This window comes from Mustelus asterias, chromosome 6 (assembly GCF_964213995.1).
Source record: "Mustelus asterias chromosome 6, sMusAst1.hap1.1, whole genome shotgun sequence".
NCBI lineage: Eukaryota > Metazoa > Chordata > Chondrichthyes > Carcharhiniformes > Triakidae > Mustelus > Mustelus asterias.
Window position 1 is genome coordinate 138,221,689 of NC_135806.1, and position 25,212 is coordinate 138,246,900.

A 25,212-nucleotide genomic window follows, 5' to 3' on the forward strand; every position below is an offset into this window, starting at 1 on the left:
AATTTAAGTAATATTATTTGCATTATCCACCATGTGACTGCATTGCTTGCATATAACTTGCTTTTGGAAGGTAATTTCTGTAGTGGAGAAATAAATGATTTATCAATCTACATTTATGATAACCGAGAAAATTTGCTTTGATCACGATGCATCACCATGTATCAATGTATGAGCACTGTTTTGAACAGTGCTTTGATAACCTACCTATGCCTGATCACTGCTTTTTTGCTCAAAGCTTCTCTGTGCAGGGAGATCTGTTGCAATTTATCCAAAAGGAGCTGCTCCTTTGCTTGCTTTTCATTCAGGATCCGGTCTCGCTTATCTTCTTCTGCCTTAAGCTGTGCCTCCTTCAGCAGTCCCAAGCGCTCTCGTAACTCAACTATTGACATCTCATTCAAAAGGTTATGACCAGCTGGCTGAGGTTCAATTACATGAGATATGACTACATCATATAAATTAATAACTTTAAAGAGGCAAATTCATAAAAAAGAATAGTAGTTATTGAACAATGGATGAAATCAGAAGAAATATAAATACAATAGAAGTTTTTTTTTAGGGCAAATCTATTTTGGCATTTTGAAGAAAAATTGTGAATATTCTTAATGCAAATAAAAACCAAAAAGTATTGAATGTTTAGCTTCACTCCTTGGGTGGTAAGTAACCTATTAAATCTGATAGTCGCCTCATTATAGACTGCACAGTTTTTGTGCATTGGTTTTAATAGAATGAAACTCGGGTCAGTTTTGCAATAAACTGTGAAATTGCTCTGCCGAGTTACCCCACCCCAGACAACAAAGTTAAATATTACCCCAGGAAGCCCTGCCCAATGAAGGCGACTGACCAATCAGAGGATGGCAGCTCTTCTGTATTCTGCAAAGCCACTGGGGGGGCAGTGGCTATTGCCAGTACTGCGTCTACCTGAGGCATTGGATCAAGGAGGGACCCAGACACAGGAAAATGATGATAGTAAGGGGGCTGCGAGATGGGGGTCACAGGGGATGGGGCAGCAGCAAAGGTGAGGTGCCCTCCCACACACCTTCCTAATACTGGGTGTTTGTGATCACATGAGTGCCTTTGACCAAGGGCTCACCCCAATGCCTCCTGAACTCTCAAGCAAACACACCATGGTTTACTTGACAAGTTCCCTGCATAATGAATGCCCTTCCCACCACTTGGTTAATAGCAGTGATACCAGGACAAGGCCTTAGTGGGTAAAAATTGCCCTCTTAAGGGCTTCAATTGGCAGTTGTATGGGAAGGCTGTACATAAAGTTAATTGGGATGGAGGCGGGAAAGCGATATGGTCCCCAGCTGCCCAAATTCACCATAAATAACAAAGAACAGTACAGCACAGGAACAGGCCCTTCGGCCTACCAAGTCTTGCCTTCTTTTTAGGTCAAACCAAATAAACAAACTCAAATTAAGTCAGGACAAAGTAAAAGGGGCAGCTCCCCAAAAAGGAGGGGGAACAGCCCGAACAGAAATCAAAGTACAAAAGAAACTTAAAAACATCAAATTAAAATGTGACTATTAGGGTCGATAACACACCCCAACCTTTTTTTTAAACACAGATGCCTCTCTAATCTAATATTTTCTTGCCTCTACGTGGTCCATATCCCTCTATTCCCTGCCTATTCATGTATCGATCCAGATGCCTCTTGAACATTGTTATAGAATCTGCTTCCAACACCTCCTCCAGCAGCACGTTCCAGGCATTCACCACCCTCTGTGTGAAAAACTTGGCCCTTGCATTTCTTTTAAACTTCCCCCCTCGCACTCTCAACCTATGCCCCCGAGTAATTGACCTTTCAACCCTGGGAAAAAGACTCTGACTATCCACTCTATCCAAGCCTGTCATAATCTTGTAAACCTCTATCAGGTCACCCCTCATCCTCTGACGCACCAATGAAAACAATCCAAGTTTGTTCAATCTTTCTTCATAGTCCATATCCTCCAAACCAGGCAACATCCTGGTAAATCTCTTCTGCACCCTTTGCAATGCATCAACATCCTTTCAGTAGTGTGGCGACCAGAATTGTACACAATACTCTAAATGCGGCCTCACCAAAGTCTTTTACAGCTGCAACATGATTTTCCAATTCCTATACTCAATGCCCCAACCAATGAAGACCAGCATGCCATATGCCTTCTTGCCCACCTTGTCCACCTGAGTTGCCACCTTCAGGGAACTGTGGATCTGCACGCCTAGATCCCTCTGTGAGCTAATATTTCTAAGGGCTCTACCATTTCCTGTATAGTTTCCTTCTGCAGTAGACCTTCCCGCATCACCTCACATTTGTCTGGGTTAAATTCCATCTGCCATCTTTTGGCCCAGGTCTCCAGTCGATTTATATCCTGTTGTATCCTCTGACAATCCTCCTCATTATCCGCTACTCTCCCAATTTTAGTATCATCTGCCAATTTATGAATCAGACCATCTACATTTTCCCCCAAATCATTTATATAGATTACAAACAACAGAGGCCCCAGCACTGATCCTTGTGGAACACGGCTTGTCACAGACCTCCAGTTAGAAAAGTACTCTTCCACTGCTACTCTCTGCTTTCAATGTCCAAGCTAGTTTTGTATCCATTTTACAAGCACACCTTGGATCCCATATGACTTCACCTTCTGCATCAGCCTGCCATGAGGAACCTTATCAAAGGCTTCACTAAAGTCCATGTATACAACATCCACTGCCCTGCCCTAGTCAATTTTTCTTGTCACTTCCTCAAAGAACTCAATCAAGTTTGTGAGTCACGACCTCCCCTTCACAAAACCATGCTGCCTATCACAAATAAGCCTATTCTCTTCCAGATGTGAGAACATCCTGTCCCTAAGAATCTTCTCCAATAATTTCCCCACCACTGATGTAAGGCTCACAGGCCTATAATTTCCCAGATTGTCTCTTCTGCCTTTTTTAAACAGAGGAACAATGTTTGCTACTCTCCAATCCTCTGGTACCTTGTCTGTGACTTAAGACGATACAAAGATTTTGGCCAAGGCCTCAGCAATTTCTTCCCCCGCCTCTCTCAGTATTCTGGGATAGACCCTATCTGAGCCTGGGGACTTATCCACCTTAATGTTTTTCAAAACCTCAATACCTCCTCCCTTTTTATCTCAACATGTCTTAGAATGTCAACATCCTCCTTTCTACACTCACCATCCACCACATTCTTCTCCTTTGTGAATACTGACGCAAAGGACTCGTTAAGAACCTCACCCACCTCATCTGGCTCTACACACAAATTCCCTCCACTGGCCTTGAGTGGACCTACCCTTTCCTTAGTTACCCTCGTCCTCCTTATATACGCAAAAAAAACCTTGGAATTCTCCTTAATCCTGCCTGCCAAGGACATTTCATTGCCCTTTTTGCCCTCCTCAGTCCATGTTTAAGCTCTTTCCTGCTATCTTTGTATTCCTCAAGAGCCTTATCCGAATTCAATTTCCTGAAATTTATGTATGCCTCCTTCTTTTTCACTAAGCTCACAATCCCTTGTCATCCAGGGTTTCTGAATCTTGCCATCTTTATCCTTCATTTTTACAGGGACATATTTTGTCCTGAATTGTGAACAACTGACTTTTAAAATACTCCCACATATCAGATGTGGATTTACCCTCAAACAGACGCCCCCAGTCTACATTCCCTAGCTTCTGCCTAATACTGTCGCAGTTAGCCTTCCCCAATTTAGTACTTTCACTCTGGGACTATTTCTATCCTTTTCTAGAAGAAGTTTGAAATGTATAGAATTGTGATCACTTCCCAAAATGGTCCCAAACTGAGACATCAATCATCTGTCCGTGCTCGTTTCCCAGAACCAGGTCTAAGGTCGCCCCTTCCCGAACTGGACTATCCACATATTTTGCCTCAAGAAGCACTCTTGGACACACTGAACAAACTCTGCCCCGTCCAAGCCCCTGGCACTAAAGGAATGCCAGTCTATGTTGGGGAAATTAAAATCGCCCATCACAACAACCCCTTTGTTTTTACATTTTCCCATAATCTGCTGACATATCAGTTCTTCCACTTCACGCTGGCTGTTGGGAGGTCTGTAGTACACAGAGACAGACACAAGATTTTGCCCACTGACGTGACTGTCATCTCCTCTGTCAAGATATACTTGTGAGTAATGGCAACATGGGCAAATAACGGAATGTGCTCAACAACTATGGAATTATGTGCTCAGCTAAGGAGTCGATGCCTTCAGGAAGAGGAAAATAGAGGAAGTTAGTTGAAAATGTGCTGAGGAAGAAGCTCTTCTTTTCATAGCCCAAGAGTAATTATTTTGCTTTGTTCATGCAGCAAGTAGTTAAGGTCTGGAATGCACTGTCTGAATGAGTGGTGGAGGCAGGTTCAATTGAAGCATTCGAAAGGGAATGAGACTGTTATCTGTAAAGGAATGATGTGCTGGGTTACAGGGAGAAAGAGGGGAATGGGGCTCGGTGAATTACTCATTTGGAACACTGATACAGGCGTGATGGGGAAAATGGTCCCTGTGCTTTAACCATTCTGGGATTCTCTGATTCCCTGGCACAGGTAAGAGAGAAGGGAAGAATAAACGGTGGTATGTATTTGCACATTGCTGTTAACATTGTGTTACTTTTCTAGGTGCTTTGGCATGGAACAGGGAGGGAGGTGGATGAGGAATTAAAATGTTATCCCTGTGAGTTAAATGTTCATGTGATTCTGCCCCGCAAGATCAGATATTAAAATTGTTAATTGGCTCAACAATTTGTACACCTGTCTCTGAGTCAGAAGGTTGCGCTTCAAGCCCTGCTACCCATCTATTTGTTCAAGTGAACCAATGCCAATATTTTGATGAAGAACAGTGGAGATCTCCCCATATCCCAGCCATATTTATCCTTCAATCAACATAAGTAACTCATCAAGTCACCATTTATCTTGTTTGCTGTTTTAAAACTTTCTGCATAAATTATTTGACTACATAATAACAATGAATGCACTTCAAATGTAAATTGGACGATTGTGTAGCATTCTGTGGTGTCATGGGGTAGTGAAAGGCACAAGCATGAAATCAGTAATTGGGTGTCCCTTTCCAGATATAGTAACTGTGTTTAAACATACAAAAAACTGATTCAAATGTCACTGCATCAAAACCTGTGTCATAGGTGAATGCATCTGCCAAACGTAATTGTTATTATGTTGCATTTTTAAAAAGTTATTTACGGGATGTGGACGTCGCTGGCTAGGCCAGCATTTGTTGTCCATCCCTAGTTGCTCTCGAGGTGGTGGTGGTGAGCTACCTTCCTGAACCGCTGCAGTCCCTGAGGCATAGGTACATCCACAGTGCTGTTAGGTAGCGAGTTCCTGGAATTTCACCCAATGACAGTGAAGAAACAGCGATATCTTTCTAAGTCAGAATGGTGTGTGAGTTGGAGGGGACCTCCATGTGGTGGTGTTCCCTGGTACCTGCTGCCCTTGTCCTTCAAGTGAGTGATTGTGGGTTTTGAAGGTGTTGCCTAAGAAGCCTTGGTGAATTCCTGCACCGCATCTTGTAGATGGTATACACTGCTGCCATTGTGCAACAATGGTGACCGGTTGAATGTTTGTGGAAAGGGTAGCCATCAAGAGGGCTGCTTTGTCCTGGATGGTGTCGAGCTTCTTCAGTGTTGTTGGAGCTGCACTAATCCAGGCAAGTGGAGAGTATTCCATCACTCCTGACTTGTGCCTTGTAAAGGTGGACATGCTTTGGACAATCAGGAAGTGTGTATTTAGAGTCATAGAGGTTTACAGCAACACCTTGTCCATGCTGCCCTTTTTTTTTAAAACCCCTAAGCTAATCCCAATTGCCCGCATTTGGCCCATATCCCTCTATACCCATGTAACTATCTAAATGCTTTTTAAAAGACAAAATTGTACCCGCCTCTACTACTACCTCTGGCAGCTTGTTCCAGACACTCACCACCCTCTGTGTGAAAAAATTGCCCCTCTGGACACTTTTGTATCTCTCCCCTCTCACCTTAAACCTTTACCCTCTAGTTTTAGACTCCCCTACCTTTGGGAAAAGATAATGACTATCTATCTGATCTGTGCCCCTCATTATTTCATCGACCTCGATAAAAGATCACCTCTCAGCCTCTTACACTCCAGAGAAAAAAGTCCCAGTCTATCCATCCTCTCTTTATAACTCAATCCATCAAGTCCTGGTAGCATCCTAGTAAATCTTTTCTGCACTCTTTCGAGTTTAATAATATCCTTTCTATAATAGGGTGACCAGAATTGCACACAGCATTCCAAGTGTGGCCTTACCAATGTCTTGTACAACTTCAACAAGACATTCCAATTCCTGTATTCAATGTTCTGACCGATGAAACCAAGCATGCCGAATGCCTTCTTCACCACTCTGTCCACCTGTGACTTCACTTTCAAAGAGCTATGAACATGTACCCCTAGATCTCTTTGTTCTGTAACTCTCCCCAATGCCCTACCATTAACTGAGTAAGTCCTGCCCTGGTTCAATCTACCAAAATGCATCACCTCGCATTTGTCTAAATTAAACTCCATCTGCCATTCGTCAGCCCACTGGCCCAATTGATCAAGATCCCGTTGCAATTGGAGATAACTTTCTTCACTGTCCACAATGCCACCAATCTTAGTGTCATCTGCAAACTTACTAACCATGCCTCCTATATTCTCATCTAAATCATTAATACAAATGACAAATAACAATGGACCCAGCACTGATCCCTGAGGCACATCACTGGTCACAGGCTTCCAGTTTGAAAAACAAGTCTCTACAACCACCCTCTGGCTTCTGTCAAGAAGCCAATTTTGTATCCATTTAGATACCTCACCCTGGATCCCGTGAGATTTAACCTTATGCAACAACCTACCATGCGGTACCTTGTCAAAGGCCTTGCTAAAGTCCATGTAGACAACATCAACTGCACTGCCCTCATCTACCTTCTTGGTTACCCCTTCAAAAAACTCAATCAAATTTGTCAAGTATATCAATAACAAGAGTTAATGTAGAACGTATGACTCCAAATATGTTTGTTGTTTAATTGTGTTCAATTTACAAATGATACCGTGACTGAATAAATTTTATCTATGTCATATTCATGCCAAGATCTTTATAAGTCACTTTAAATCTCTTCATTAAAATAAATTAGCATTTCTTTCCAATTTGGGAGTGTCCCATAGAAAACTGTACAAGTGAAGGTTTATTTTCTTCCATTCATGGAGTTTTACCACTCAATCCACATCTAGAATCCTTGAACTTCCTATTAATGGTAAAGGATGCTACTACCAGTGAACTAAGGAAGACAGGCAGCCCTTCAGGTTTGAGGTGTAAGGATCATGTTTATCCAGAGCAGAGGGACCTTCAATATGTGTTTCATCCAAGTTGCACATGATTATGCAATAAAAGCATAAAATGCTGGAAGTTTGTAACCCCCTGGAAAAGGAAAGAAGGTTTATGGTCTCAGCACTGGCTTGGCAGGATCTCCTTTCAAAGGATGATGGATATGCTGTGTATTTCTAGCATCTTCCGTTTAAATTTCATATTTTTAACACTCTGTTTCCATTCTATAAAGATGAATGCCGTGCAGACCAGGATAGTTCCACATTCTGTCGCTGTCTACATCAAAATTCTGATCCAGCTCAGTAAGTGTGTGAACTGGGTACCACAATCTCACATGAAATTGTACCTTAGCAAGGAGTCAGCGTCTTAGAACATTATAACCATGGTGAACAGATGGGCACTGACAGCAGGGTGAAGACAGGGATGGAAGCTATAATTACAAGAGAATTGAAATACTGCAACTATTTCCATTGGGACAGAGAAGGCTGCAAGGAGACTTTTTAAGTTATGAAGAGTTTTGATAGTGAATGGCAAAGGATTATGTCCTCTGGTTGAGAAGTCAGTGACACAGCGTCATGAATTTCAAATTGTCATTAAGTTCAATTTCTTCACACAGAATTGTTGGTGGAGTTTGGAATGCTTTGCCACAGGGAGCAGTTGAAGCATATACATTTATATTGTTTAAATGAAAATTGGATAAACATTTGAAAAGTGGAGAAGGCACAGAGCCTTGGGGGGAGGCAAAGGCAGTGGGATTAGTTTTGGATTACAGTGGTAATGAGCCTTTAGGCTGAATGGTCTTCTGTGCTGTAAAAATCTGATTCCAAGGGCTATGTGATAAGGCTGGCACATACACACAGGCAAACACATAACTATTTGTATATTTAGATTTTTGCAAAGTTAATCTTCAGCTTTTGACAATTCATACTTACTTTGGTTAAATCCAGAAGTTTATGTTTAAACGTTGGTGCCATTTGCATTGCCCGAATTTCACGGATCAGCTCCGATTTTTTCCTAATTTCTTCATTCGTCTTCTCCAAGGCCTGCTGAAGCATTTCTTCTGTTTCCTTATTCAATTCCTTAGCTGCAAAAAAATCATCCATCACAAATACTCAATAATGATCAGCACCATTGGTTAATCTCAAAACAAATGAAACTAATGCCATTAGTTTCAACCTGATCGTGGATAAGGATAGATCTGGTCCTCGGGTTGAAGTTCTGAACTGGAAAAAGGCCAAATTTGATGAAGTGAGAAGGGATCTGGGAAGTGTGGATTGGCACAGGCTGTTCTCTGGTAAGGATGTAAATGGAAAGTGGGAGGCCTTCAAAGGAGAAATTTTGAGAGTGCAGAGTTTGTCAGGATTAAAGGCAAAGTAAATAGGAATAAGGAACCTTGGTTCTCGAGGGAGATTGTAACACTGATTAAGAGGAAGAGAGAGTTGTATGAAATGTACAGGCAGCAAGGAACACATCAGATGCTCGAGGAGTATAAAAAGTGCAAGAAGCTACTTAAGAGGGAAATCAGGAGGGCTAAAAGAAGACATGAGGTTGCTTTGGCAGACAGAGTGAAGGAAAATCCAAAGAGCTTCTATAGGTATGTTAGGAGCAAAAGGATAGTGAGGGATAAAATTTGTCCTCTTGAAGACCAGAGTGGTACACTGTGTATGGAACCAAAAGAGATGGGGGAGATACTAAATGGTTTTTTTGCATCTGTATTTACTGAGGAAACGGGCATGGAGTCTACGGAAATAGGGCAAACTGGTAGGGAGGCCATGGAACCTTTACAGATTAAAAGGGAGGAGGTGCTCGCTGTCTTGAGGCAAATCAGAGTGGATAAATCCCCAGGACCGGACAGGGTATTCCCACAGACCTTGAGGGAAGCTAGTGTTGAACTTGCAGGGGCCCTGGCAGACCTATTTAAAATGTCAGTATTCACGGGGGAGGTGCCGGATGATTGGAGGGTGGCTCATGTTGTTCCGTTGTTTAAAAAAGGTTCCAAAAGAAATCCGGGAAATTATCGGCCAGTAAGTTTTACGTCGGTGGTGGGCAAGTTATTGGAAGGTGTGATAAGGGATAGGATCTACAAATATTTGGATAGACAGGGACTTATTAGGGAGAGTCAACATGGCTTTGTGCGTGGTAGGTCATGTTTGACCAATCTATTAGAATTTTTCGAGGAGGTTACCAGGAAAGTGGATGAAGGGAAGGCGGTGGATGTTGTCTACCTGGATTTCAGCAAGGCCTTTGACAAGGTCCCTCATGGGAGGTTAGTTAGGAAGGTTCAGTCGCTGGGTATACATGGGGAGGTAGTAAATTGGATAAGACACTGGCTCAATGGAAGAAGCCAGAGAGTGGTTGTGGAGGATTGCTTCTCTGAGTGGAGGCCTGTGACTAGTGGTGTGCCACAGGGATCGGTGCTGGGTCCATTGTTGTTTGTCATCTATATCAACGATCTGGATGATAATGTGGTAAATTGGATCAGCAAGTTTGCTGATGATACAAAGATTGGAGGTGTAGTGGACAGTGAGGAAGGTTTTCAAAGCTTGCAGAGGGATTTGGACCAACTAGAAAAATGGGCTGAAAAATGGCAAATGGAATTTAACGCAGACAAGTGTGAGATATTGCACTTTGGAAGGACAAACCAAAGTAGAACGTACAGGGTAAATGGTAGGACTCTGAAGAGTGCAGTTGAACAGAGGGATCTGGGAATACAGGTACAGAATTCCCTAAAAGTGACGTCACAGGTGGATAGGGTCGTAAAGAGTGCCTTTGGTACATTGGCCTTTATAAATCGGAGTATCGAGTATAAAAGTTGGAGTGTTATGGTAAGATTATATAAGGCATTGGTGAGGCCGAATTTGGAGTATTGTGTACAGTTTTGGTCGCCTAGTTACAGGAAGGATGTAAATAAGATTGAAAGAGTGCAGAGAAGGTTCACAAGGATGTTGCCGGGACTTGAGAAGCTGAGTTACAGAGAGAGATTGAATAGGTTGGGACTTTATTCCCTGGAGCGTAGAAGATTGAGGGGAGATTTGATAGAGGTGTATAAGATTTTGATGGGTATAGATAGAGTGAATGCAAGCAGGCTTTTTCCGCTGAGGCTAGGGGAGAAAAAAACCAGAGGGCATGGGTTAAGGGTGAAAGGAGAAAAGTTTAAAGGGAATATTAGGGGGGGCTTCTTCACGCAGAGAGTGGTGGGAGTGTGGAATGAGCTGCCGGATAAAGTGGTAAATGCGGGGTCACTTTTAACATTTAAGAAAAACTTGGACGGGTTCATGGATGAGAGGGGTGTGGAGGGATATGGTCCAAGTGCAGGTCAGTGGGACTAGGCATAAAATGGTTCGGCACAGACAAGAAGGGCCAAAAGGCCTGTTTCTGAGCTGTAATTTTCTATGGTTCTATGGTTCTAAAGCCAATCAGCACTCTAATATAAGTGATCAGATCTAACACTAAATACAGACCATATAATGTGCAGCTACTTTACAAAATATGTACAAAGAACAACAAAGAACAAAGAACAATACAGCACAGGAACAGGCCCTTCGGCCCTCCAAGCCCGCGCCGCTCCCCGGTCCAGGATTGAATCCTGAATCCAGGATCCCCGCCCAATTTTCCAGCCTATCTACATACCAAAATCCTATCCACCGAGCTGTCCCTCAGAGCTACGATGCTTTGTTCATTACAACCTATTAACTCACCCCCACCCCCCCATTCCAGACCATGTGATCTCCAGGGAGAGGCGAAAACCCAGAGTGAAAAACCCCAGGGCCAATATGGGGAAAAAAATCTGGGAAATTCCTCTCCGACCCCCTGAGGCGATCGAAACGAGTCCAGGAGATCACAATGGCCCTGATCGGGAAATGCTTCCCAACCCTAGTCATTTCCACTTCCACGAACACCATATGAATTCCCTGCCCCCGAGACAGGTTCCCAACTATCCGCAGTCTCGCTCTGTACTGGCACCAGCAAGATGATCATAGAATGAAGCCTTGAAACGAGAAACAAGGAACAATTAGCCCACGCCGCTCCCTGGTCCAGACTAGACCACTCTTTTGTATCCCTCCATTCCCACTCTGTTCATATAGCTGTCTAGATAAGTCTTAAACGTTCCCAGTGTGTCCGCCTCCACCACCTTGCCCGGCAACACATTCCAGGCCCCCACGACCCTCTGTGTGAAATATGTCCTTCTGATATCTGTGTTAAACCTCCCCCCCTTCACCTTGAACCTATGACCCCTCGTGAACGTCACCACCGACCCGGGGAAAAGCTTCCCACCGTTCACCCTATCTATGCCTTTCATAATTTTATACACCTCTATTAAGTCTCCCCTCATCCTCCGTCTTTCCAAGGAGAACAACCCCAGTTTCCCCAATCTCTCCTCATAACCAAGCCCCTCCATACCAGGCAACATCCTGGTAAACCTCCTCTGTACTCTCTCCAAAGCCTCCACGTCTTTCTGGTAGTGTGGCGACCAGAACTGGACGCAGTATTCCAAATGCGGCCGAACCAACGTTCTATACATCTGCAACATCAGACCCCAACTCTTATACTCTATGCCCCGTCCTATAAAGGCAAGCATGCCATATGCCTTCTTCACCACCTTCTCCACCTGTGACGTCACCTTCAAAGATCTGTGGACTTGCACACCCAGGTCCCTCTGCGTCTCTACACCCTTTATGGTTCTTCCATTTATCGTGTAGCTCCTCCCTACATTATTCCCACCAAAATGCATCACTTCGCATTTATCAGGATTGAACTCCATCTGCCATTTCCTTGCCCAAATTTCCAGCCTATCTATATCCTTCTGTAGCCTCTGACAATGTTCCTCACTATCTGCAAGTCAATGTACATTGATATAAACTAATGATTTTCAAATGGTAAAACATAGGATGCCGTGCTTTTGATGAAAGTACTGCAATGCTATGTAATTGAAATATTATTTAAAATAAAAACAGGAAATGCTGGAAATACTTAGCAGATCAGGCATCTGTGGAGTTCCCATTTAACTGGGGTGGTGGGGGATATTCCATTCCTGTTTCTGTGGGGGGGCAGGAACAGCAGAAAATCGAGTGAGTCCCAAAACAGTTTTTAAAGCCAGAGGAATTTGCCTGCTCGATTGCCTCTGCCCCGGGTCACTGACATAACGGGAATCCCAAATTTAAAAGTTCAAATTCCTATTTGCATATATTTAACTCTGCACATCAGGACTTTACTCGATAGAGCCCCATGTTAAATTGTTCATTCATAATCTCAACCAGTCCCTCCTGACATACACCTGGTGATCAGAACATGCTGGAGGCCCACAGGGGAGTGCAGCCTCCAGTGGGGAGAGGGCAGTTCCGGGAGGCAGGTGTGGGGGGACAAATCCATGGTGGGGGGGGGGGGGGTGTTCCATGGAGGCGGTTTTGTCCATTTTTATTCACATTGGGGCACCCTTTTAAACATTGAAGTAGCCCGCTCCACCAGCGTGACGTCATGGGACCTGCTCCTTGGATTTTTTTGTCCCGAAGAGACAGACTGGGATTGGTGCTGGAATGCCTTACTGTCATAGACATTGAAATGTCCACCCCATTTCAACTTTCTCAGCAAGCATGTAGTCCAAGCCATAAAAGCCATTTAGTCCTAAAAATGCTAGTAGTTTTGAATATGGTGGGTAAAGCCAACAGTGCAGCTGGTGGGCTACCGTCAGCTTTTCCCACCCGAGTTGACACTGCTAAAAAATTGATAAGTTGCGCCCAATGTTTCAGATTGCTGACCTTTCAGCAGAATTCTACTTTACAAAACCATTTAGTCAAATTCTGTTTTTGTGATGTAAGACTTTAGTATGCAGCTAAATGTGTTGTTGACACCCAAGATTGGTACGACAGTCAGTTGTCAAGCGGGGTTAAAGAGTCTACAAGGGATATAGATAGGTTGATAGGGCAGAAATTGGACAGATAGAACATAACATGAAAAGATATGAACTTGTCCATTTTGGCAGGAAGAACAGAGAATAAAGCAGTCTACTATTTAAATGGAGCGAGATTGCAGAAGTCGTGGTACAGAGGGATCTGGAATGACAGTAAAGCATTCCAGCACCAATCCCAGTCTGTCTCTTCAGGACAAAAAAATCCAAGGAGCAGGTCCCATGACATCATGCTGGTGGAGCGGGCTACCAATGTAAATAAAAATGGACAAAACCGCCTCCATGGAACACATCCCCGCCCCCTCCACCATGGATTCGTCCCAATCACAAGAAGTTAGTGTGCAGGTACAAAAGGTGATTAGGAAGACCAATGGAATATTGGAATTTATTGCAATGGGATAGAAAAATAGGGAAGTTTTACTGCAGCTGCAAAGGGTCTTGGTCATACCGCATCTGGAATACAGTGTACAGTTTTGGTCAAAGATTATAATTGCATTAAAAGCAATTCAAAGGAGTCATAGAATCTCTACAGTGCAGAAGGAGGCCATTCAGTCCATCAAGTCAGCACTGACTCACAGAACATTTTACTCAGGCCCCACGTATTTACCCCGCTAATCCCTCTAACATACACATCTTGGTACACTAAAGGGCAATTTAGCATGGCCAATCCACCTAACCTGCACATCTTTAGACTGTGGGAGGAAACCAGAGCACCCGGAGAATACCCATGCAGACAGGGAAAAAACATATAAACTCCACACAGAGTCACTCCAGGCTGCAATTGAACCTGGGTCCCTAGTGCTGTGAGGCAGCAGTGCTAACCACAATGCCATCGTGCCACCCCAACTGACTCATTCTTATGATGAAGGGCACATCTTATGGAGAAAGGCTGAACATGCTGAAGGTAAGCATTAGAGTTTGAAGAATGAGATCATAATGAAACATATAAGATACTGAAGAGACTTGATAGGGTGATCACCAGGCAGATGTTTCTTCATGGGGAAAGGATAGAAGTTGGGGACACAGTTCCAAAGTACAAGATCTCCCATTTAAGACTGCATGAAGTAACGAGAATCCGCCCCCCGCCCCCCCCCCCCCGCCCCACAGAACTATTAGTCTGGAGAATTCTCTTTCCCAGAAAACAGTGGAGGTGGGGTCAGTGAATTTATTCAAGGCTGAGTTTGATATACAAAGGGAGTGAAGGGTTATGGGTGCAGTCAGGAAGGTGAAGTTCAAACCACAATCAGATCAGCCATGAGCTTATCAAATGGAGGAGGAGACCTGCTCCTGTTCCTATGTCCTTTTTCTTATGCTCTTACTAGATTTTAATATCAGTGACTTTGCACTTGATCAGGTATGAGCTGGTCAAAGAATATCATGGATTTGTGCAGGGTAGGTCATGTCAAGGTCATCAGCTTGGTGGAAAGGAAATTGCCGATGGTTGATTAAATGGAATTCCACAAAGCATTTGAACACACAAGCACTATTAGCAAGAATAAGTGCTTATGGAATTAGTGGTAACCTTGAGAGATGGGTTAGTAATTTGGTTCTGAAGTAGAAGGGAGGAATAAAGGGTACAGGTGACTCGTGGTATTTCCCAGGAAACTGTACTATACGTATGAATGATTTAGTCAAGGAACAGAGTTGTATATCCAAGTTTAAACATAACACCAAAACAGGAGGCACATTAGGCTGTGTGGATGGGAAGAGGAAGTTCCAAAAGAACAGATAGAAACATAGAAAAACTACAGCACAATGCAGGCACTTCAGCCCACAAAGTTGTGCCGAACATGTCCCTACCTTAGCGATTACTCGGCTTACCTATAACCCTCTATCTTACTAACTTCCATGTACTTATATAAAAGTCTCTTAAAAGACCCTATTGAATCCTCCTCCACCACCGTTGCTGGCAGCCCATTCCACGCACCCACCACCCTCTGAGTGAAAACCTTACCCCTGACATCTCCTCTGTACCTACTCCCCAGCACCTTAAACCTGTGTCCTCTTGTGGCAACCATTTCAGCCCTGAGAAAAAGCCTCTGACTATCCACTCGATCAATACCTCTCAACATCTTATACACCTCTATCAGGTCACCCCTCATCCTTCGTCTCTCCAAGGAGAAAAGGCCGAGCTCACTCAACCTATCCTCATAAGGCATGCTCCCCAACCCAGGCAACATCCTTGTAAATCTCCTCTGCACCCTTTCTATGGCTTCTACATCCTTCCTGTAATGAGGCGACCAGAACTGAGCACAGTACTCCAAGTGGGGTCTGACCAGGGTCCTATATAGCTGCAACATTATTCCACGACTCCTAAACTCAATTCCTCGATTGATGAAGGCCAGTACACCATACGCCTTCTTAACCACAGCCCCAACCTGCACAGCTGCTTTGAGCGTCTTATGAACTCGGACCCCAAGATCCTTCTGATCTTCCACTCTGCCAAGAGTCCTACCATTAATATTACATTCCGCCATCCTATTTGATCTGCCAAAATGAACCACTTCACACTTATCTGGGTTGAACTCCATCTGCCACTTCTCCGCCCAGTCTTGCATCCGATCAATGTCTCACTGCAACTCTGACATCCCTCCACACTATCCACAACACCTCCAACCTTTGTGTCATCAGCAAACTTACCAACCCATCCCTCCACTTCTTCATCCAGGTCATTTATAAAAATCACAAAGAGTAAGGGTCCCAGAACAGATCCTTGGGGCACTCCACTGGTGACCGACCTCCATGCAGAATATGACCCATCTATAACCACTCTTTGCCTTCTGTGGGCAAGCCAGTTCTGGATCCACAAAGTAATGTCCCCTTGGATCCCATGCCCCCTCACTTTCTCAATAAGCCTTGCATGGGGCACCTTATCAAATGCCTTGCTGAAGTCCATATATACTACATCTACTGCTCTTCCTTCATCAATGTGTTTCGTCACATCCTCAAAAAATTCAATCAGGCTCATAAGGCATGATCTGCCTTTGACAAAGCCATGCTGACTATTCTTAATCATATTATACCGCTCCAAATGTTCATAAATCCTGCCTCTCAGGATCTTCTCCATCAACTTACCAACCACTGAGGTTAGACTCACTGGTCTATAATTTCCAGGGCTACCTCTACTCCCTTTCTTGAATAAAGGAACAACATCCGCAATCCTCCAATCCTCCGGAACCTCTCCCGTCTCCATTGATGATGCAAAGATCATCGCCAGAGGCTCAGCAATCTCCTCCCTCGCCTCCCACAGTAGCCTGGGGTACATCTCATCCGGTCCCAGCGACTTATCTAACTTGATGCTTTTCAAAAGCTCCAACACATCCTCTTTCTTAATGAGTGCTTAATGAGTCTTCGTGAGTGAGAGTTAAATGTGAGCTTTCAGCTCCCTTGATGACAGCTAATTCAGAAAATAGTTTTCTGAATGTGTGCTGCAAACAGGAAGTTGCCAGCCCTGGTAATGCTTATTACGATGCGAGATGCCAGCATTGGACTGGGGTAAGCTCAGTAAGAAGTCTCACAACACCAGGTTAAAGTCCAGCAGGTTTATTTGGTAGCACAAGCCACAAGCTTTCAGAGCGCTGCTCCTTCATCAGATGAGTGGGAGTTCTGTTCACAAACAGGGCATATAAAGGCACAAACTCAATTTACAAAATAATGGTTGGAATGCAAGTCTTCACAGGTAATCAAGTCTTAAAGATACAGACAATGTGAGTGGAGAGAGGGTTAAGCACAGGTTAAAGAGATGTGTATTGTCTCCAGACAGGACAGTTAGTGAGATTTTGCAAGCCCAGGCAAGTCATGGGGGTTACAGATAGTGTGACATGAACCCAAGATCCTGGTTGAGGCCGTCCTCATGTGTGCGGAACTTGGCTATCGGGTCCTGCTCAGCGATTCTGCATTGTCGTGTGTCGTGAAGGCTGCCTTGGAGAACGCTTACCCAAAGATTAGAGGCTGAATGCCCGTGACTGCTGAAATGTTCCCCAACAGGAAAACACTCCTGCCTGCTGATTGTCGAGCGGTGACCATTCATCCGCTGTCGTAGCGTCTGCATGGTCTCCCCGATGTACCATGCCTCCGGACATCCTTTCCTGCAGCGTTATCAGGTAGACAACGTTGGTCGAGTTGCAAGAGTATGTACCATGTACCTGGTGGATGGTGTTCTCACGTAAGATGATGTCATCCAAGTCGATGATCCGCATGTCTTGCAGAGGTTGCTGTGGCAGGGTTGTGTGGTGTCGTGGTCACTGTTCTCCTGAAGGGTGGGTAGTTTGCTGCGGACAATGGTCTGTTTGAGGTTGTGCGGTTGTTTGAAGGCAAGAAACACCCCCACTGCTTGCCTTCAAACAGCCACACAACCTCAAACAGATCATTGTCCGCAGCGAACTACCCAGCCTTCAGGAGAACAGTGACCACGACACCACACAACCCTGCCACAGCAACCTCTGCAAGATGTGCCGGATCATCGACATGGATGCCATCGTCTCACGTGAGAACACCAGGTACACGGTACATACTCTTGCAACTCGGCCAACGTTGTCTACCTGATACGCTGCAGGAAAGGATGTCCCGAGGCATGGTACATTGGGGAAACCATGCAGACGCTACGACAACTGATGAATGAACACCGCTCGACAATCACCAGGCAAGTCTGTTCTCTTCCTGTTGGGGAACACTTCAGCAGTCACAGGCATTCGGCCTCTGATCTTCGGGTAAGCGTTTTCCAAGGCGGCCTTCACGACACACAACGCAGAATCGCTGAGCAGAGACTGATAGCCAAGTTCCGCACACATGAGGACGGCCTCAACCGGGATCTTGGGTTCATGTCACACTATCTGTAGCCCCCACAACTTGCCTGGGCTTGCAAAATCTCACTAACTGTCCTGGCTGGAGACAATACACATCTCTTTAACCTGTGCTTAACCCTCTCTCCACTCACATTGTCTGCGCCTTTGAGACTTGATTACCTGTAAAAACTTGCATTCCAACCATTATTTTGTAAATTGAGTTTGTGTCTTTATATGCCCTGTTTGTGAACAGAACTCCCACTCACCTGATGAAGGAACAGCACTCTGAAAGCTTGTGGCTTGTGCTACCAAATAAACCTGTTGGACTTTGACGGTAGCACAGTGGTTGGCACTGCTGCTTCATAGCTCCAGGGACCTGGGTTCGGTTCCCGGCTTGGGTCACTGTCTGTGTGGAGTTTGCACATTCTCCTCGTGTCTGCGTGGGTTTCCTCCGGGTGCTCCGGTTTCCTCCCACAGTCCAAAGATGTGCGGGTTAGGTTGATTGGCCATGCTAAAATTGCCCCTTAGTGTCCTGGGACGCGTAGATTAACGGGTAAAATATGTAGGGATATGGGGATAGGGCCTGGGTGGGATTGTGGTCGGTGCAGACTCGATGGGCCGAATGGCCTCTTTCTGTACTGTAGGGTTTCTATGATTTCTATGATTAACCTGGTGTTGTGAGACTTCTTACAATGCTTATTACCGCAGAGAACTGCGGACACACTCGAGATGATCTTCCTCGATTCCTTCTTTAAGGTACTCCTTAAAAAACCTACACCTTTAACCAAATATTTAGTCAGCTGCCTTAATATTTCCTCATATGACTGAGTTTCACATTTTGCTTGATAATGCTTCTGTAACATTAAAAAAGTTCTATAAATACAAGTTGGCAATGGTGTACAAAATTACGGACCATAAATATATATTCTTTTATTTATTAGTCACAAGTAAGACATTAACATTGCAATGGAGTTACTGTGAAATTCCCCTAGTCACCACAGTCCGGCACCTGTTTGGGTAAATGCACCTAACCAGCATGTCTTTCAGACTGTGGGAGGAAACCGGAGCACCCGGAGGAAACCCAAGCAGACACGGGGAGAACGTGCAAACTGCATACAAACAATGACCCAAGCTGGGAATCGAACCTGGGTCCCTGGCAGCTAACCACTGTGCTACCATATAGGAACTAGAAGCAAGAGTAGGCCATTTGGACCTTCGCACCTGCTCTGAAATATTAGATAGTCATTAATAAATTCAACAGGGAATTCAGGAGAAGCTTCTTTATTCAGCGAGGGGTTAGAGTGGAGGATTCGTTCCGACACAGAGTACTTAAGATGGATAGTATCGATGCATCTAAAGGTAAACTGAGTAGGTGCATGAGGAAGAAAGGAATAGAAGGACATACTGATGGTGAGATGAGGAGGGCTGGGTGGGAGGAGGCTTTTGGGGAGTATGCATGAGCCAGCTTGTCTGAATGGTCTGTTTTGAAGCCCAAATCATTGAGAGTATTTCAATGACATCCATGTGTATGAATCATCACCGCTCTCTTTGAAGTATAAAACTTTATTGCATTAAGAACCCGCAAAGGGAGTCTAGATTTTAAAAATGGGAAAAGCCATAGCATTGAAAGTGAATTATGTTTCCGCCACCTACCCATCTTCTGTTTTTCTTCCTGCATTTTCAATTTTTGCTGCTTTGTGTTGTGACGTCCTTTTACCACCCGTTCCACCAGTTCTTTTGCCTCCTTCTCTTTCCGTAGTCTCTTCTCTGTATATTCCTGCATCATTTCTGTGGTCTGGAATGATAGATATTTCAGTTATAAAAAGACTTGTGTTCTTTGAGGAGTACAGAAGGATAACATCTTCCTAGATTATTTTTATTGATAGTTAAACTATTGAATTTAAAACATTCACCCTTGGGGTTGAATTTTAAGGATAGCAAGCAATTGGCTCTCGCCATCCAGAGAATCGGTGCCAAAGGTGCAGCCACCGATTCTCTAAGTTCCACTGCCATTTAACGCTCATTTGAATGTTGATTGCAGTCGGCGGGATGTACATCCATCCTTGGAAGGAAGTCACGCACATGAGCGCTGTTGGCTAATCTTCAACCCGGCCAAGCGCAGTGCTGCAGTGGTCAGAAGTGGTACTCCAGCGCTCTGCCTGGGACAAAGGTAAATCCCAGAGACAGGAGGGTAGAGCACGCCTGGGGAGGTCGGGGAAGGAGCAGTCATGGTGTTGGGGGGTAGACCAGGAAGGGAGGGAGTTCCAGGGCTCCAACGTCCCCACGTATTCATATATGTGACAAATGTCACTTTCCCATCCTCCCTGCACCTGTTCTCGCCAGCTCAAAAATTAAGGCTGGGCACTATGAGGCCATTAAATGGCCACTCGGGTCTCAATAGGTGAATGGCGAGGTGATAAATATCCATTACACTTCAATACATTGATCATTTAACATGATGCAACACAGTGACTCAATACCTTCTCTTTCTGCAGAGCCGCTTTCTTCCTGTTCTCCTCAATTCTCGCTTCCCGTGCCAAAATCGCATCCTCCAAGAGGATCTTTCCTTCAAGACAACGGCGTTGTACATCTGCCAGCTGTTGTTCTATAAACTCTTCATCCCTTTTCTTCCGCAATTCGTTAAATTTGGAAGGATCACGACCTGCTTCTATTAGCTGATCAATTCTGGAATGGCCACATTAGAAATTCTTGTCATTCTTTTTAATAGTAGAAGGTGGTCCAATTATTGGGCTAATCACAGAAATATCAGCACAGAAGTAGGTTATTTGCCCAAATGTGCCTGTCCCAATATCAAGTGCAATTATTCGGTGTCATAATAACAACCGTATGAATTATCGCAGTCTCCTGCGGCGGGATTTTCCCGCCTCGCCCCAAAACCAGAAAATTCTGCCCGAGGTCAACAGACCTTTTCATGGTCTGTCCCCCGCCCCGCTCGGATTCCCATGGCGGGCGGATGGGAAAATTCCCCTGATGGTGTTAGTTGTTCAGTCACATCCAGAGCGGAGTTGGGATTGTTAGTATTTCTTTGCAAGTGTTTCTGCTGTGGGTAATTCTCCTTTCTTAAAGAGCACACACTGTGGATTTTCTCTAACTACAACCAAATTCTATTGGACCCCATGGTTTAATTACCTCGGCTGATGTCAGCTAGCCTACTTCCAGAAAGTTTCACTGTTAGAACTACAGACAATTATAGTTATGTTCATAGAATCATAGAATCCCTCCAGCACAGAAGGAGGCCATTCAGACCGTACTGCACAGGCCATAATCCCACCCAGGCCCTATTCCCGGAACTCCGTGCAATTAGGAGTCAATTTAGCATAGCCAATCAACCGAACCCGCACATCTTTGGACTGTGAGAGAAAACCAGAGCACCCGGAGGAAACCCACGCGGACAAGGGGAGAACATGCAAACTGTACACAGACAGCGACCCGAGGCCAGAATCGAACCTGGGATCCTGGCACTGTGAAGCAGCAGTGCTAACCACAGTGCCACCATATCGCCCTTCTTTGTGACTTTTCTATAGCTTCCAAATCTAGCTCGTTAAAGGAACCCTGGAGCAAAGTTCCTCTGAAAAATCAGCTCAGATATTGTTTCTCATTGAAGAGGCTGTGTGGTTTTGCAATCCTCATAGAGTGAAGCATAGTATGATAAAGCTCAGGGGAAGGCCTTTTGCCCCATCATGCCTGTGCCAGCAGTTTGATAAAGCTATCCTTAGCCCTAATTTCACTCCCTTGGTCTTTCCACGTAATCTTACAAGTGTTTGTCTCTTCAGTAATTGACCAATTCTCTTCTGAAAATTACGAATGAATCTGCTTCCACCGCCCTACCAGGCAATGTATTCCAGAACACAACAATTGTCTTAAATCCCTGTCTTCAGATTTGGTAGCATTTCTGCCAGTGGAAACAGTTTGGTTAATTTACTCAATAAAAACCATTCATGAATTTACACACAGTTCCATTAAATCTCATTGTAGTAGCATAGCCTTTTAATGGGTGGCGGGGAGGTGGCGGAGGGGGGGGGGGGTGGGCAGGGGGGGAGAACTGTTTCTTTAGGTACATATGATTGGGCTGGACCCTATGGATCGTCCTGGTGGGAAGCTGAGCCAATCGCCAGGGGGGTTCATACCAGAGGTTGAGGAAGGACTCGTAGTTGGAGCCAGAGAGTCGAGTAGAGCAGTCGCGTTGTAATTCTGTCTGACCCTGATATATATATTATTCTTATTGCTGGCAATAAAGCTTTTGTTGATTCACGTCACATCAAGTTGCCAAAGATCATTGGCGATGAGGCAAAAAATAAAAGTCATTGGAATTTGCAGTGTTGAGCGAGAGGGGGAGGAGACTTGAGCATCGAGAATACAAAGGAGTAAGAGGAAGTAAGGTACATTTATTTAGTGCAATGCCTGTAATCAGAAAAATCGAGCCACTTGTCCCCGATGTAGACAACTGGGGACAGTTTATAGAAAGGCCGTGTTAATTCCTTGTAGCGAATGAAATAACAGCTGAAGAAAATGAAAGGTTATTTTGCTTACAGTTTATGGCCCACAGACCTACAGTTCAGTGAGAACATTAACATAGCCAGATGCTCCAGAGACAAATCTTATCAAAAAAATTCAAAGTCCAGAACGAGCAGGAAAACGGAGTTTCAGATCCATTTTTTCGGCGAGGCCACCAGTGGAATCTTATGACATTGTGCAATAAAAAACCCTCGATCTGTTTTCCACCAGTAAGGGGAGAGGGCGGGGCCTAAATCACCCGAAGGTTGGTTGATATCAGCAGAGGACGCCTCTGCGCATGTGGAGATTTCTGTGCTCTGAGTGCAGCAGGGACCTGTCACTGCCTCTGCTGCTGTCAGCTGGCCTCTGTGGCTCAAACCCAGCCCTCCCTCACTACCACGGGGCCCTGCAGATGATCATGAGCCCTCACCACCCCCCCCTTGCTCCAGCAATCGGACCGACTGTGGCTGAAACCACCAGGCCCCCTCATCCCACCAATTGTTGTGGCAGAGTGCGCAGCGGTCCCCCTCCACTGAACAGCCCATCCTCGATCTGGCTCTGCCCCATCATTTGGCCCTGCCCCTCAGGCCCCGCACCTTGGTACTGCCAATGTGCCAGGCTAGCAGTACCAAGCTGCCAGGCTGGCAGTGCTAGGCTGGCACTGCTCAAGGGGCACCCACCTGACCCCGATCTCCCGGGGGGGGGGGGGGGGGGGGCCTCAATGAGTTCTACCAACGACAGTCACATTATAATTCTGGCTGACTTTGTTGCATACATTATTCTTATTGTTGAGGTGGCACAGTGGTTAGCACTGCTGCATCACAGTGCCAGGGACCCGGGTTTGATTCCCGGCTTGGGTCACTTTATGTGTGGAGTCTGCACATTCTCCCCGTGTCTGTGTGGGTTTCTTCCAGGTGCTCTGGTTTCCTCCCACAGTCCAAAAGACGTGCTAAATTCTCCCTCATTGCACCCGAACAGGTGCCGGAGTGTGGCGACTAGGGGATTTTCACAGTAACTTCATTGCAGTGTTAACGTAAGCCTACTTGTGACTAATAAATAAACTTTACTTACTTTACTTTAATAAAGCTTTTTTGATTCAAGCCACATCAAGCTGCTCTCGATCTATTACACTCACCTTCACCTCTAAGGAGGAAAAACACAGATTGTGCAGTCTCTCCAAATGACTTGTTTTGGAAAAATAGTGTTATGGTTCAGGTCAGAAACTCCAAAGTGTTTTATGGAGCCCGCCTGGATCATAAGTTTTGAATCTTGAATTTGGCGAGGATAAGCATGAGAGGTTTCACTTCAGGTGTGATTCAAATGACCCACTAGGGAGCTTTTATCAAACAAAGTTTATTTAAGAATATCGTTAACATGTATTGTAAGAATATTAGCAATAACGTCTGTCAATTATGAACAACACCAAAACAATCACAATAATGTATAGCCCTGAATAAATATAAGAGCTGTCCCAATCAAACCAATCCCTCAAACAAGACCCTTCAAACCGGTTTAATACAGCATAGACTAATACTCATGTGATACTGGATGAAGTCTGCAATACTTTGGATAGACTCAGAACAGCTTCCCAAAACACCAGGGACTCTAGGCAAGCCGCCAACAGTAGATTCCCTCATTCAGAAAGGCAAGACCTTGCTTTCAGATGACCAGCAGAATTTCCAAAAACCAGGGACAGGGAGAAACAATTCTTTTCAGGTTACTGTCCCTTCTAAAAACCTTAAATCTGCAACTCCAAACTGAAAATGAAAGAACTCCTATCTCCTTTAAGGATATTATTAAACTAGAAAGAGTGCAGAAAAGGTTTACTGGAATGCTACCGGGACTTGATGGTTTGAGTTATATGGAGAGGCTGGATAGACTGGGGCTTTTTTTCATGGAGCGTAGGAGGCTTGGGGTGTCATACAGTCATAGAGGCTTACAGCATGGAAACAGGCCCTTCGGCCCAATTTGTCTATGTCGCCCTTTTTTAAAAAACCTATAAGATAATCCCAATTGCCCACATTTGGCCCATATCCCGCTATACCCATCTTACCCGTGTAACTGTCTAAATGCTTTTTAAAAGACAAACTACTACTACCTCTGGCAGCTTGTTCCAGACACTCACCACCCTCTGTGTGAAAAAATTGCCCCTCTGGACACTTTTCCCCTCTCCCCTCTCACCATAAACCTATGCCGTCTAGTTTTAGACTCCCCTACCTGTGGGAAAAGATATTGACTACCTAGCTGATCTGTGCCCCTTATTATTTTATAGACCTCTATAAGATCACCCCTCAGCCTCCTATGCTCCAGAGAAAAAAGTTCCAGTCTATCCAGCCTCTCCTTATAACTCAAACCATCAAGTCCCAGTAGCATAATATCCTTTCTATAATAGGGTGACCAGAACTCTACACAGTATTCCAAGTGTGGCCTCACCAATGTCTTGTACAACTTCAACAATTCGTCCCAACTCCTGTATTCAATGTTCTGACTGATGAAACCAAGCATGCCGAATGCCTCCTTCACCTCTCTGTCCACCTGTGACACCACTTTCAAGGAGCTATGAACATGTACCCCTAGATCTCTTTGTTCTGTAACTCTCCCCAACACCCTACCATTAACTGAGTAAGTCCTGCCCTGGTTCAATCTACCAAAATGCATCACCTCGCATTTGTTTAAATGACCTT

At 44.7% G+C, this 25,212-nt stretch overlaps 1 protein-coding gene across 1 annotated transcript in view; it reads right to left on the reverse strand.

Annotated features, from left to right (window-relative positions):
* The window catches only part of cfap99 (cilia and flagella associated protein 99), a 128,492-nt gene that overhangs the window by 10,595 nt on the left and 92,685 nt on the right, over positions 1-25,212 (reverse strand). The window contains exons 10-13 of the mRNA XM_078213891.1: positions 20,494-20,698; positions 19,667-19,808; positions 8,257-8,408; positions 205-416 (exon numbers count right to left, since the gene is read on the reverse strand). Of these exons, the coding sequence (XP_078070017.1) occupies positions 205-416; positions 8,257-8,408; positions 19,667-19,808; positions 20,494-20,698 (711 nt within the window). The remainder of the gene's footprint in view (positions 1-204; positions 417-8,256; positions 8,409-19,666; positions 19,809-20,493; positions 20,699-25,212) is intronic.